General features: G+C 47.7%; 1 protein-coding gene across 8 annotated transcripts in view; it reads right to left on the bottom strand.

Annotated features, from left to right (window-relative positions):
- Positions 1–203: 203 nt before the first annotated feature.
- Positions 204–14,333, bottom strand: part of KIF23 (kinesin family member 23) — a 31,084-nt gene continuing 16,954 nt past the window's right edge. For 4 of the 8 annotated variants that reach the window (XM_035131233.3, XM_035131235.3, XM_060282569.2 and 1 more), the window contains 14 exons: positions 14,021–14,123; positions 12,172–12,251; positions 11,947–12,066; positions 11,444–11,603; positions 10,743–10,907; positions 8,956–9,113; positions 8,097–8,270; positions 6,974–7,153; positions 6,323–6,652; positions 3,916–4,146; positions 3,103–3,185; positions 2,230–2,311; positions 1,666–1,736; positions 204–787 (listed from right to left, as the gene is read on the bottom strand). In XM_035131233.3, coding sequence (XP_034987124.3) covers positions 772–787; positions 1,666–1,736; positions 2,230–2,311; positions 3,103–3,185; positions 3,916–4,146; positions 6,323–6,652; positions 6,974–7,153; positions 8,097–8,270; positions 8,956–9,113; positions 10,743–10,907; positions 11,444–11,603; positions 11,947–12,066; positions 12,172–12,251; positions 14,021–14,123 — 1,953 coding nt within the window. In that variant the 3' untranslated portion in view covers positions 204–771. The remainder of the gene's footprint in view (positions 788–1,665; positions 1,737–2,229; positions 2,312–3,102; positions 3,186–3,915; positions 4,147–6,322; positions 6,653–6,973; positions 7,154–8,096; positions 8,271–8,955; positions 9,114–10,742; positions 10,908–11,443; positions 11,604–11,946; positions 12,067–12,171; positions 12,252–14,020; positions 14,124–14,333) is intronic. The other 4 variants (XM_035131236.3, XM_088657343.1, XM_060282572.2 and 1 more) reach the window with 1 other exon arrangement.

Here is a 14,333-nt window from a genome sequence, read left to right as displayed (position 1 = left end):
GCTGTGGCCAATCCAGGATATGTCATAGGGAGAACAAAGTCATGCCACATCAAATGCCCCTTCATTTTATCAACACACAGACAAACTTCACCCCAGATGACGGGCTGTGGCCATTTCCCTCTCGATGATGTCAACGGGAGGGGAGAAAGCTTTTTTAAAAGTACTGCCAGATATGTCAGACGTAGACGAGGAAGACCACAGAATGCAAGATGCTGTGAAAATTTATTGGAAAATCCAGCCCTTTAAAATAAACATTCACACACGTGGATATAGTCTCCTTCCTACACAGATGTCTCCTCATTCTGCCCCGTTACAATCATGCATAGCAAACAAAACAAAGAGAGAAGGTAGCCAGCGCCGAGAGCCCCATCCTTCCCACTGCTCAGAATACATTGGCAGAAGGAGGCCTTCTCTGCCGGTTTGCAGGGGCAGGACTGCCATTCTAAACAGGCGTCAAGATCATTCTAAAGTGCATCAGGACAGCTAAATAAATAGCAGCACATTTTTAATACAGTCTCATAAAAATACCCATAAGAAGACAAAAAAGGTGGCAAGGAGCACAGCTGACTGAGCCCTATGCAAGGGAGTCTTATATCCAGTCAAGAGGTAACAGAACAAAACAAGGTTGTCTTCTTCAATGCCACAACAGAAGAGAGCCAAAGGAAAAAAAATGTACTTTTATTATATATTTGGCTCTTTTCTTGCCTAGCATGTGTAGGCCTGCAAATAATCCCTTTGCCAAAGAAGTCCTAGGAGGAATCTCCAACAGGTTCATGGTTTTCTGCGCCTGCAAAGGAAAGAAAGGTTTGTGATCATCCCTCTCACACACCAAAGTTGGAAGGTCATGATCGATGTAGAATTATCAGTGTACAAGCAGAGCCTCTTGCGGTGAGGCAGCCCCCCAAACCTCCTGGTGCCCCGCAGTGACTCCTGCAAGAGGATATTTCCGGCCCTTTGGCTCCCAGGAGCTGCCTTCAGCCCCCAACATCTCCCCCACCCCATCCGACAAAACCTTCAAGAAAAGCTTTCTGCAGTTGAGCCAATTGGTCAGAAGGGGTTGACGCAAGGAACAGCAACTGCCCAAGGCAGGGCAGGATTTGGCACCCCACAGAGGACAAAAAAGGATTCTAGCCTGGGCGGCTGTTAAATATATGTGAGCAACACCCAGCAAGAAAATCCAGAAGCCACTGAGGGTAGGGTGTGCAGAGTATGAGCAGGCCTTGTCCTATGGCCTTCTCTGTAATGCAAACACAGCGCTACCTTACAGGTTTCTCCAGATCCTGATGATAGCTTTTCCCCCCGCTCGGAACTTTCAGTAACTTTTTCTTTCTTTCTTTTTTACCTCTGATGCCCTCTTTCCTGCCTGTTAACATGTCTTGTAAAACTGCCATGTTTTCGTCCCTGAGCTGAAGAGATCACTTCCACAGCTTGGTCGGCACCTATCTGCAAGAGGCCAAACCTCAATAACAAACTCTGCCACCCCTGCCCCCCCCCCAAGCCAGCATCACCCAAGCACAGCTCCTGTTCATCTTCAGGCCCTAAGCAGAAAGCCTGGCTCTGGTTCCAAACCCAGCTTTCTCAAGAACACAAAGCTACAAGCTTAGGGAAGCAGAAAGCCTTGTTCAGTATTTAGGAGTGACGGGTGAGGAGGAGAGAGAAACATACTTGGGCTGAGCGTGGTGCTGGTATCCAGGCCCCAGCTGAGAGCCTGCCTTCATCTCCACTGCGACAGAACACTGGACAGAGAAACACAGAGAGAGACCACATGGGATCAAGAGGCAACTCAGCAGCAGTCTTTGCTGCTGACCCCCACCCTGGGTTATACAAGGCCTAATAATAATAATAATAATAATAATAATAATAATAACAACAACAACAACAACAACACCAACAATCTCTCTCTCACACACACACACACAAAATTGTATATCACTCTATACCTGTAGATCTCAGGGCAGTTCACAACATAAAATCACAAAATACAGGCATAATCCACCCTTCCACAGCACATTTTAAAAGGGCACCAGATGGCAATCAGCCAAAGACCTGGTTAAAGAGGAAATTTTTCGCCTGGCACCTAAAGGTGTATAATGAAGGTGCCAGCCGAACCTCCCCGGGGAGAGCATTCCACAAACAGGGAGCCATTGCAGAAAAGGCCCGTTCTTGCATTGCCACACTCCGGATCTCTCGTGGAGGAGGCACACAAAGAAGGGCCTCCCTGGAACTTACTCTTGTTTCTACATCTGTCCACTCAGACTCTGTACCCTCCTCTGCAGGTGAACGGCTGGAGGGAGACGATCTTCGCTTGCGGCTGGAAGAAGCAAAGGAACATCAGTTGAGGGGAAGCTGAGTCCAGCTGAGCAAGCCACAATAGGGTGCCTGGCTGGTTCACAAGCCAAGGCCTTCAAGGTCCAACTCCCTGTCCAGGGGTTAGGTGAACTAGTCACAGATTAAGGGGGGGGAGCAATACCTGCCCCCCACATCAAGACTGCCATCATTTTCTGAAAACCCTGTTTTTTGTTTGTTTACTGAGTATTTTTATACCTTGATCTGAAATGGATCTTGTTTTAAGGATAGTTCCATGTTTGTATTGCATTTTATGGCTACTCATCTGGAAAAAGAAAATGGTTAGTTTAAAGCAGCCATAGGCAACCTTGGCTCTCCAGAGGTTTTGGAACTACAACTCCCATGATCCCTAACTAACAGGGCCAGTGGTCAGCGATCATAGGAGTTGCAGTTCCAAAACATCTGGAGAGCCAAGGTTGCCTATGCCTGGTTTAAACGATTGCTCATCAAACCTGATTCGAGAAAGTTCTTCCTGCCCTGAAAACTTCAAGTCTGATCAAATCCACTGGGAGATGCACTTCTTGGCCTTCCAGAAGGAACCTGCCTCATATTATTTACTACCGTAGTCTTGGGTACACAGAGTTCTCCAAGTGGCTTACAACATATTTATAAACATAAATACTTTATGTCATGATACTAAGTTACAGCAGTCTCACTGGGCCCTCCTCCTACTCCCAGGAGCAAGAGAAGCCCCATGAATGGACATCTTGGTTCTGTGCGTTTAAGAGGGCAAGAAAACTGGGCTAGAAAACTCACCCTGTTGGAGACTCTTGCTTCAGGGTCTCTATCTCTGTGAACTGGACTGCCTGGCCACCTCCTCTGGTCTTGTAAACATCACCCTATAAGATAGGAACAGTGAAGAAGCTCTTTGCATGGTGAGGGGGGCACCTGAGGTTCCCACTCTTGCATTGTTTTAACTGTGCTCCATTTTTACAGATATATAGATCAGGCCAGACCAGCCTAGGAAGCCCAGCCTGGGTTTGAAGGCAGTGAAAATATAAATTGATGCAGTAGAATCACGTCTTGGGGGCGGGGCGGGCTGCATTCCAGTAAGTGTGTGAATATGCTAAAACCATACGCCTAAACTGTCCCCAAGCAACCATCCCTGCCTTTCTTGCCAAGCTCTGGGATGCTGTCACAAGATCTCGCAGGGCCACCTGAGTTTCCGTGAGATCTCACAAGAGCCTCTCCGAGCCCAGTAAGCAAGTATGAGAGATTAAAAAGCACTTTCCATGCCAGGAAACCCCAGTGCAAAAGGAGCTTTGGAGCTCTCTGCCCTGCATGCAATTAATTTCTGGGATTTCAACCGGCCAGCTTTCAACCGCCCATGGTTGAAATCATGCAAGTTAATGTTGCGCAATATGCGACTGTCATTTGTGTGCATCTCTTCATACGGCCCTCTGCTCTAAATGTGTAGAATTCTAATGGCCCCACGAGAGTTCAGCTGCTTTGCAGCCCAACAAGCCTCAAAGTTTGCTTGGAGGTCTTTGTTAGAAAACAGGCACACACCTGGGAAACCCACTTGGGAAATCTCCCTAGCCTGCCTGCTTGATCGCTGGCCCCCTTTACCTTGATGAGCTTTGTCTCAATCTCCCCGTCGGAAGCCAGCTCCTGGTGGGTCAGCATGTACTTGTCGCACTTGGCCAGGGCCTTCTCGTTGGCAGACGCCACTGTGATGGAGTGGGGGACGTGGGGCTGCATGACTGTCTCGGTCTGGACATTGGAGGCAGGCTTGTGGTCCACCCATCTCTCCCCGGCCGAACGAGAGCGCCTGTGCCGGATGCGAACTGGCGGAGCATTCTAAGTGGGTCCCAAAAGGAAGAGAGAGATTCAGAGGGCATGAGCAGCAAATTTCACCCAAGCTTATCTTCGGAGAGCCAAGTCAACAAAGCAATTCAAAATCTTTAATCACTTTATTCCCATCCCCAACACTTAAGATTTCCCTTCAGTGTCATGCATAAATCTTACAGGTGCAATCCTGGTATTTTGGGGAGGGTGGATGAGATGGAAAAGGAAGAGCAAAGGATAACAGTAGTCTTGAATGTAGAACAAAAGTGTTGAACGTAGGCACATTACCAGGCTGGGGGCAAGGAGGCTGGGGTCAGTCCATGGGGAATACTCTGCACACAAAATCAAGTACGCACACCTGCAAAGATTTCCTAAGTTGGCCGAGCATCAAGCACTGTTGCCTTTTGCCCTGCCGATGGACACTCTGAGATTAAATTCTCCAGAGGTTAAATGCTGTTTCACAGCCACACAGGGAGTGGGGAGAAATGTTGGGACAAGGTAACCTTTGCTCTCAAGCAGGCCTGCTCACCATTATAAGGTCCAACAAGCTGCCCTGGCCACCAGGTTTTCCCAGTCCTTACCCACTTGTGAATCTTCCAGTGCTTTGGACTACAGCTCCCATTAGCATGACTGCTGGACATGTGCTCAGTGGGAGCCACCATAAGCAGCTGTGTAATGTGGCTATAGAGCAACAGGAACCCAGAAGACCAGCTTGGGAAGGGACCATGTAGCTCAAGAGCTTTGGATGCAGAAGGCCCAGGATTGCATCTATGGTATTGGTTGTTGGATGGGTCAAACTAGAAGCGACAGGAAAGGCCCCCCTCATACTAGAGCACATTATGGGCTAGAGGGACAAAAAGCCTGGGCACTTATAATTCCTTTCTTATGAATCCCTTGATGCAGGGGCAGAGGGGAAGGCAAGGGATGGGGGACCTCCGGCCTTCCACATTGTTGGACTACAAGTCCCATCAACTCCAACCTACATAGCCAATGGTCAGGACTGATGGGGCAGGCGGCTCAACCATGGGACAACCCCACATTCCTCACATCCCCACTTTCATGAAAACCTAAGTACAGTAGTAAGATTTCATAGGGGTGAATCCAATGCTTGTCCTACTCAGAGTAGACTCATCAAAGTTATTGGGCATAACTCACTGAAGCTCATTAATGCCAATGGGCCTACTCTGAGTAGTAGCATCGGCTACAGCCCATGAACTTTGCCTTCCATAGTCACCTATGCTTAGCCTACAACAATGCATTGTAGCAGCCTTGTTGCCCTCATTGTCCATTGTCCCATTCCATGGAACTGGCCTGTTAGTTATACTGGTCCACACAGCACCCCAGGGCTCTAGAAGAACCTTTCCCAACCTGGTGCCCCCTAGCCTTCTGGACTACAACTCTCATCAGCACGGCTAACGGGAAAGACAGGCACAGAGTCACATAGTGTGACCCAAACACCACCGCAGCCTGTCAGATGCACTTTCCAAAGTTTTGATTGCCCTTGATTGACGCAGAGAAAGAAAATCAAGAACTCTTGACTGGAGGCAAGTACAGTATAGGTTTTCTGATTTACAGCAGATTTGCATCAGCAGACTGATCTCACTATTTGAAGAAGTTTAAGCAAGCTGACAGTGTGTTTGGCACTGGCTGGCAACAGATTTAAGTGTGTGCTTTAAACAATCCCAACTGAAAGAGATTTCGACTATTTGGAAAGCTACCTCATAGCAATTTAGAGCAAAAAAGATGCAGGTTTTACATGTTGAGAAGTCTAGCATACAACATATTTCAGATCTTTATTATGGAGAGTCAATTAAAAGTAACTACCCAGCCCCAGATGCAGGAAAGCTTACAGCCATGGGACAAGCAGAGTCTGGCTAGAATCCATCTCCTAGAAAGGTTTTGTTTGGGCTCCAAAATTAAGTTCCAAACTGGTCCACAAGCTTAATTCAGGTGGTCCACAGTGTGTCTGTGGTGCAGCTGAAGGTGGGAGGTAGCAAATTTTAACTATTCATGTTGATTTTTAAAATTTTATTTTTACTGCTTCTTTTAATTCTTATATATTGCATTCTCACAATTTTGCTTTTGCTGCGCTCTCCATGGCTTTCAGGGGATGGGGAAAGGCAACCTTTGAGCCACTATGCCAGGCTCACCCCAACGTCAAGCCCCATCTAGGAGGAGCAGCACTAACCCTGCAGCACAGGTCCTCTTCTACCTCTAGAGCCTCTCTACCGCTGGGGACCTCAAGGGCGCCGGTCCAGCACATGCCTCGCCTTCTGTCTGACATGGCACAGTGCCTAGCTTGCTGCAGCTCCTGATGTCTACTCCTGCCTTTGGGCACGCCACTGCCACCACCGCCAGGGTGCTTGCTGCTCTGAGTAGGCGTCCTCTGCTCCCATTCCGAGACGCAGGAGGCCACCGAAATGCTGCTGCAGGAGTTAGAACGCCTGTGCAGCTGTGGCTGGCTTGCAGCAGGCAAGTTGGTGGTGTTAGGGAGCTGAGTGACACAGTGACTAGAAAACTGAAGAGAGGTGCAGTTAGCAAACAAGGAGAGGGAAGAGAGAGTCAGTCAGCCCACAGATTCCGGCACAGGCAGACATCCACCCACCGTTGTCCCCAGATCTACTGGTCTGGATTAAGCAGATTTACAGTGGGTGTGGGGGAAAGAACAAAAGTAGGGAACAGAGGCAGGGGACTTGGCGCACTCGCACTCAAATTCCCATGCTGGACTACAAAATCCCTTAGCCCCAGAAAGCCATCCAGGCTGAACAGTTCAGCTTCTCTGATGCTTCTACCCGACGCACAGATAAACACACATAAGAGACACTTAAAAACAACCTACAGGGACTGGGGGAGGCGACAGGGACCTCTGCAGGGGCTTCTCCCGATCCTTCTCCCGAGAAGGCCGCTCCGGTTTGCTGCCCTTGGGTTCTGTGACGATGGCTTTCAGCTGCTTCAGTTTTTCATCTTTCACCCAGAGCTTGTTCTGCATCTCCAGCTGCTTGGCTGCCACCCGCCGCTCCTGCGAGAGAGAGCCAAGTGGAAGGGCTCCAGACAGGACCACAGGAAGAGAAGATGCTATGTGCCCATGGAAGAGGACATGCTACCCCCCCTCCAGGAGCCTTTCAAGTATTGAGCAGCAGCACAAAGACTGTCTTTCCTGTGGGGTGGACACCACAATCACACAGATGAATGATTCCCTGGGCCCTTGGTGGGGGTAGATAGGATCCCCTTTTGCCTGGACCAGAGAGTTCAAGTCATCAAAGCTTTTTGGGCATACAGACATGCAGACCTCCTCCTATCCCTTGCATACTGTCCCAGTAGAGAAGAGACTGTGGGGTGCCTTTGCAGCCATGGTAGAGAGGAAGAGAACGAATGAACAAAAGTCCTCAACATGCCATGGGCACCCAAAGAAGTACCTTTCTCCTGGTCAGGTTTGAGGGGGGAAACACACACAAACACAAAAACTAGGAACAAAAATCAATATATCTCATGCACATAAATAAGCAGAGGACCACATAGATCAGCAGGGGCTTCCCGAATTAGCCAGGAGTCCAACAGCTCAATTCCTTCTGCATAGGAGGCAGAGCAGAGAACTAGGAGGACTGCATTAACCCTTTCCTGCCAGCTCTCATACAACTGCATGAGTAGCAGGGAATGGCTCAAATGATCTCCAGCACTGCCTCATGGTAAAACAACAGGCAGCAGGGGGTAGCATAGCATCTGCCTTGCGTACAAAAGGTCATGGCTTCCGCCCCTGGCATGTCCAGGTAGGGCTGGGAAAGACTGAAACCCTGGAGAGCTGCTGGCAGTCAGTGTAGACGGTACTTAGTTAGATGGACCGATGGTCTGACTCAATATGAAGTGTCCTAGGAACTTCTGCCTGGAAGCATTTGGACTGTGCCTCAAGCAGCTTGCCTCCAAAACAGTATTTACCCCAGTGTGTGGGCACACACAACACTTACACATTCCTTCTCCCACTTCATTGTTGTCTCCGTCACCATGCCTTGCAACCGTGCTTCAAGGCGGCGCTTGTCGGAAACTTGTCTCTGCAGTTTCTGGCTCTTGTTTTCCAGCTCCTGCTGCAAGTTGCGCTTCTCCTCTTCGTAAATTGTTGTCGTTTTCTCCAAGATGTCAATCTGGGAAGACAAAGTCCACTTTCTGTTCCAAAAACTTCATTTTCACACCCACATGCTTCCATATCCACATACCCACCCTTACATCCAAAATAGAGGGGAGGTTTTGGGCAAAGAAAGAATGTCTACAAATGAATGTCAAAACATGCATAACATGCATAATTTGCAGCTGTCAGGCAGGTGCTAAGAGAACACCCGTTTCAAGACAGCCTCAAAAATGCTTGCCACTGGACAGCAAGTCAAAAAAGCTGTCATACTTGCAACTTCTAGGTTAGCACAGTGCTCAGCAAGTTACAAGAGTTCCACTTGCACTGGGGTTGGGAGAGAAGAACGGGAATCCTTTTGCAGGCCGAGAGCCACTCCATCCTGTGGGCAGCAGGGCTGCAGTCAGTGGTGGGCAGAACCAGAGACTCTTATGCACAGGCCACACTTCAGCCATACAAAAACCAGAGAGCTCTCTCTCTCTCTCTATTCCCCCCCCCGGCATTCTCAAGTTTTAAGGACACATCCCAGCCAGGCAAACACCCTCAAGGAGCAGTTAACAGGGGTGTGTCCTGGGTAGCATCCTATGGGCCAGATGGAGAATGCTGGAGGGCTGCATTTGGCCCCTGGGCCTGAGATTTATGCGCACTAGACTTATGTGAAATAGGCCACATGCTTAAATAACATAAAGGCACAGAACCCAAACCTTGTATTCCAGAGTTTTTGCTTTCTTTTCTAGGCGCTCGATCTCAGTCTTCTGGACTGCTATAAATTTGTCTCTCTCGGCCATTTTAACTTGCGCATAGTTCTCCTTGGAGATGATGCTGGAGTCAAGCTCCTGAAGCATCCCCTTGACAGAATGCACTGCAACAAAAGAAAAAGCAGTCTGTGTTACCAGCTGGATTAGGCCTGGGTCCCATAGGAGCAACGTCATGGGAGGTGTGTTTCTAGGACCAGAGTAAAAGTGTAAGGCTCCCTTACCATTGTTGCCCTTGGAGGATGGATGTTGTTTATATAATCTTGTTATAGATTTATTTGTTTATTTATTTGTGTGTGTGTGCGTGTGCGTTTTATGTGCCACTGTTATATTTTGCCATGTTATTATGAAATGCAGTGTTTGCTTCAAAATGCCCTGTTTTCTTTGTTGTAAAATGCTTTGAAAATGATTTATTTGTGGAAAAGCGGCATGCTAATAAAATGAAGGAATCTCTCCAAGGATATGGAAGCACAGCTGTAAAATCGGAATTACAGTGGTGCCTCGCTTAACGAATGCCCTGCTTAACTAAATTTCCGCTTAACGAAAGGTTTTTTCTAGTGGAGGTTGCCTCGCTAGACGAATTCGTTTTATGAAAAATTCATCTAGCTCATCGCGGTTTCCCATAGGAATGCATTGAAATTCAATTAATGCGTTCCTATGGGCAAAATTTTTTTTTAAAAAAAATTCAATGCATTCCTATGGGATTCGCTAGACGAATTTTTCGTTATAAGAAAAGACCCGTGGAACGAATTAAATTCGTCTAGCGAGGCACCACTGTATGTGGAAATCATCATGCAACAGAAACCAGAAGAGAAGAAAATATCAAAGTGCTTCAGGTGGTAGATACTAGGATAATTCACTACCAGTTGCATCTTCTGATCAGAAAATAAGGCATTCCTGCTTAGAATCTGATGCATTACAACTACAGTCGTACCTTGGTAGTCAAATGTCTTAGTTGTCAAACAAACTGGTTCCCAAATGTCGCAAACCTGGAAGTGAGTGTTCCGGTTTGCGGACTTTTTTTGGAAGCAGCTTTCAATTGGCTGCAGGAAGCTCCTGTAGCCAATCGGAAGCCGCACCTTGGTTTTCAAACCGTTTTGGAAGTCGAACGGACTCCCAGAACTGATTAAATTCAAGAACCAAGGTACGACTGTATAAGCAAGAAGACTACAATGCGTAAATATCCAGTGAAGCTGAGTGTTGGATGATTCGGGAAAGATTAAATAAAGTGTTTCAACACACAGTTAAACTACGGAACTCAGACAGGAGGCAGTGATGGCCACCAACCTATATGACTTTAAAAGAAGATTAGACAAATTCATGGAGGAGGCTATGAATGGAAATAAGCCATGATGGCTATGCTTCTGAATACTAGTTGTTGGAAACCAGGGAAGGGGAGAGTGCTGTTGGCCTCAGATCTTCCTTGAGTGTTTCCCACACTCATCTGGTTGGGCCACTGTGAGAAAAGAATACTGGACCTGGTGAGTAATTGGCCTGATCCAGCAGGCCCTTTCTTGTGTCCATAAGATGAAATTTCTTTAAAATGGAATAGCTGAGGCATGGTGCCCCCCAGCTATTATTGGACTCCAACTCTCTTCAACTCCAGCCAGCGGCCAGGGTGGATAAGAAGTGGACTTCAGCAGCAACAGGAGGGCACCAGGTCAGTTACCTCCAAGGCAGAAGCAGCCCGAGCTGCCTGCATAACTACTTTTGGCCAGGAGAGTCATACGGCTCACCATTTTTGGTGAACTCTTCCGACAGCATCTGCCGGATGCGATGCCGTTTCTCAAGCACTTCGATCAGTCGAGGAAGGGTCTGGTCATCATTGATGTCCAGAAGCTCGCAGGAAGGCATTGGGGGGAAATTCTGCAGCAGCACCTCTGTGATAGACCGCTCCCGATCTGCAAGAGACAATGAAGCAGCTGTTTCAAGAACATGTCTTGGCCAGGGCTCTGCCAAGCTCCCAACAGGAGGAACAGCTGCCAGGATGCTCTGTACAGAGGCTGGATCCCAGGCGCATGGAGGGTTGCTAGAACAGGGCACTCTTAATTCAAATGCACGCCTATCAAGATAACCACAAAAAGACCTTAATGGTTAATACACACACATTCTGGGCCAAACTTCATATTATACAATGGCTGAAGTGCAACAATACCCTGATGCCTCCTGTGAAAAGGGACTGGCTTTGCAGCAGAGGAGGGGGAGAAAAGGGCAGTGGTTTAACCCTTTCCCTTCCAACACACCTCCTGCTCCTCTTACCCAGCTAACATTGAACGTGAGAACCCAGGTCCAGAACACCGTGTTCAGGCAGTTCTGTGTATGTGTGTACAAAGCAGGAAGGGTTAAGACAGGTGAATAAGCTAGAATGAGAAGTCTATGTTGCTGGTTGCTTGATAAATGCCGCTTTGGGAACTCTAAGTAGCCTCTTGTGATTTACCTCCATCAATCGGTCCCCCTCGGATTTCCAGCTGCCGTGAGAGCTCCTCCCGAAAGGCCTGGTTCTTAAACCGTCGACCAGGGATTAAGCCGCAGACTGGCTTCTCAGCAGGCCTCGCTACCTCTACTTCTTGGGTGAGCTCTGCAAATCGCAGGACTTGCTACAAAATAAAGATAAATGGGAGTATGTAGGATCTGGTACTTTACAACACAATTAAACAGGAAATGGATACATTAGTCAAGCCTAATTACACACCAACAGATTTGTGTATGCAAGATCTAAGGATTTCACATTATTTTCTCTCCCTCCCACCCACCCGGTAACATGCAGCGCAAGTTAATTCTGCTCTAAAAGGTAGTTTGACTACAGAGCAGGTTTGTGCTTCATTGTTTGGGTCTATCAGCCTCCTCAGATGTAAAGCTCTTATAAACAAAGGTAGTCCTCCCCTCCATCCCAGTTTCAGCTAGATGAGAGCAAGGAAGCTCAAAGATGATTTAGATTACCAAACTCTCATCGTAGTCTTCAGCCTTTGGGTTCACACAGACTATCATGCGCACTTTGCCTTCTCCATCAAAGTAGTTCTTGAAGAGATGGGTTAGTTTAGAGTCTCGGTAAGGGACCATCTAAAGAAGAAAAAAGTCATTAAGTTCTAAAGAAGAAAAAAGTTATCAGGAAGAAAGACTGCCAGGGGAGAGGGAGACCCACAGAAATGGGGAGCAACCACACACCTTGTTGGTCCCATAAGTTTGGTTCTCCCGCAGAGCTTCAATACAGGTCCTCAACGTCATTAGGGACTGGTTAATATTGCCTGGAGGGGAGAGGGAAAGATGTAGCCCATTATTCACCCCAAACCATGCCTTGGTCACAAGACATGGTTTGAAGAAACAAGGACATTTTTGTACTGTAAATTTCCTGCTCTTGGGAGAGCAGGAAAGGGCACTTTCTATGTATTTTGCCCACCAGGAGGCCCTCTCAGACTGGACTGCAGTGGAGGCTAGCCAGTTTGGGCAAATGTGGAACTGCCCCACAATCTGTCTGTCCTGAACCAGCCCCCGCTGTCTTCTTAAATACACCCAGTTCAGGGGATTGAACTGTCAGCTTCCTCTTCCTGAAACTCAGAAGTGAACCTTTTGTATAGCATTAATCAGCCAATATATCAAAGCCCAGTTTCATTTATTTCAGTCCATTGTTATTGTCCAAGTGTTTCCCCTCAGAGGGTGTGGGATCTCAAGTTCACTGGAAAACCTTTTATCAGCTCCTTCTCCAAGACAGAAAATCTATCACAGGCTGCTATTGTGACAAGCCATTATTCTGGTTAAACTCCATTTAAGAAAGGCATAAGGAAAAACGTCCCTGATGGCCTTAACCTGCCCATCATTGCCACCTGCCAATCATCCAAGAGGACAAAGCAGAATCAGAGGTTAGCAGGGTGGGTCAAATGCTCTGCTCACTCTCCTAAGCACAGTAAGAAAAGCCTGTTTTCTCTGGCAGAGTAAGGAAGACATTTATTGGGGATTTAGAAGCGCTTTCAGTGGGGCTGACACACGCAAGCCTCACTCTAGTTGTTGCTTGGGACATCTGAAGAGAGCCAGCCCACCGGCACTAGAGACAGTGCTCATGGTTTAAAGCCATTGCAGCAGAGGCTGCCGTTTCTCTTCCTGATAAGAGGGTAGGAAACAATCCCCACCCCCTGATTGTGAAAATGACCCAAATCCCTGCTAAAGGAGGGGAACTAGAGAGAAAAGGTGGGGGGAACAGAGACCCTCCATTGTAGTCACAAGGCAGGACCAGTCTGGGCCAAGTTAGCCCCACCTACTCCTACTACTACTACGCCTACTAGTTGGGCTCCTTGATCACTGCAGATGGTGACAGCAGTCACGAAATTAAGACGCCTGCTTCTTGGGAGAAAAGCAATGACAAACCTAGACAGCATCTTAAAAAGCAGAGACATCACCTTGCCGACAAAGGTCCATATAGTTAAAGCTATGGTTTTCCCAGTAGTGATGTATGGAAGTGAGAGCTGAACCATAAAGAAGGCTGATCGCCAAATAATTGATGCTTTTGAATTATGGTGCTGGAGGAGACTCTTGAGAGTCCCATGGACTGCTAGAAGATCAAACCTATCCATTCTTAAGGAAATCAGCCCTGAGTGCTCCCTGGAAGGACAGATCGTGAAGCTGAGGCTCCAATACTTTGGCCACCTCATGAGAAGAGAAGACTCCCTGGAAAAGACCCTGATGTTGGGAAAGATGGAGGGCACTAGAAAGTGACGACAGAGGGTGAGATGGTTGAACAGTGTTCTCAAAGCTACGAACATGAGTTTGACCAAACTGCGGGAGTGCCTGGCATGCTATGGTCCATGGGGTCACAAAGAGTCGGACACGACTGAATGACTAAACAACAACAACAACTCCTGGTGGGAAGGGCAACCCCAAAGGAACTGAAATGCCCTCCTTGTTCTATCAGAGAATAGTTTCCCACCGGGCTTCAATGGAAAGCTTTAATGAATGGGTCTAGATTTTGTTTTCATGCCCGAAAACGGTGGCAAAGCTTGGACAAGGAAGTCACAACCCCTACCTGCTTCCCGTAGTCTGTTCCCTTCTGCTTTCGTTCTGTTTGTTCTCTCACTCCCTGCTAAATCAACCAAAGATAACTGGCTGAAGGTTATCAGCTCTCTGTCCTGCAATAGAAGGGAAGGAGTCGTAGTTTTAATAAAGAAACAACCACAATGAGAGAAAAGAATCTTCCTCCACAAGTTGGAAAGAGCAGTAGCTCTTTCAAGGCCTTGGTTGGGAGACCTGCAACCAGCTCCACATCACATACCTTGGCTATCAGATGGGAGTCATTTAACGGATCTACCTTTGGGGAATGGGTTGGGGGAGAGAAAAGA

The sequence above is a fragment of the Zootoca vivipara genome, chromosome 13 (assembly GCF_965207765.1).
Source record: "Zootoca vivipara chromosome 13, rZooViv2.hap1.1, whole genome shotgun sequence".
Taxonomy (NCBI): domain Eukaryota; kingdom Metazoa; phylum Chordata; class Lepidosauria; order Squamata; family Lacertidae; genus Zootoca; species Zootoca vivipara.
Note: the sequence above shows the minus strand (reverse complement) of the source record. Positions and strands in the feature narration are given on the sequence as shown.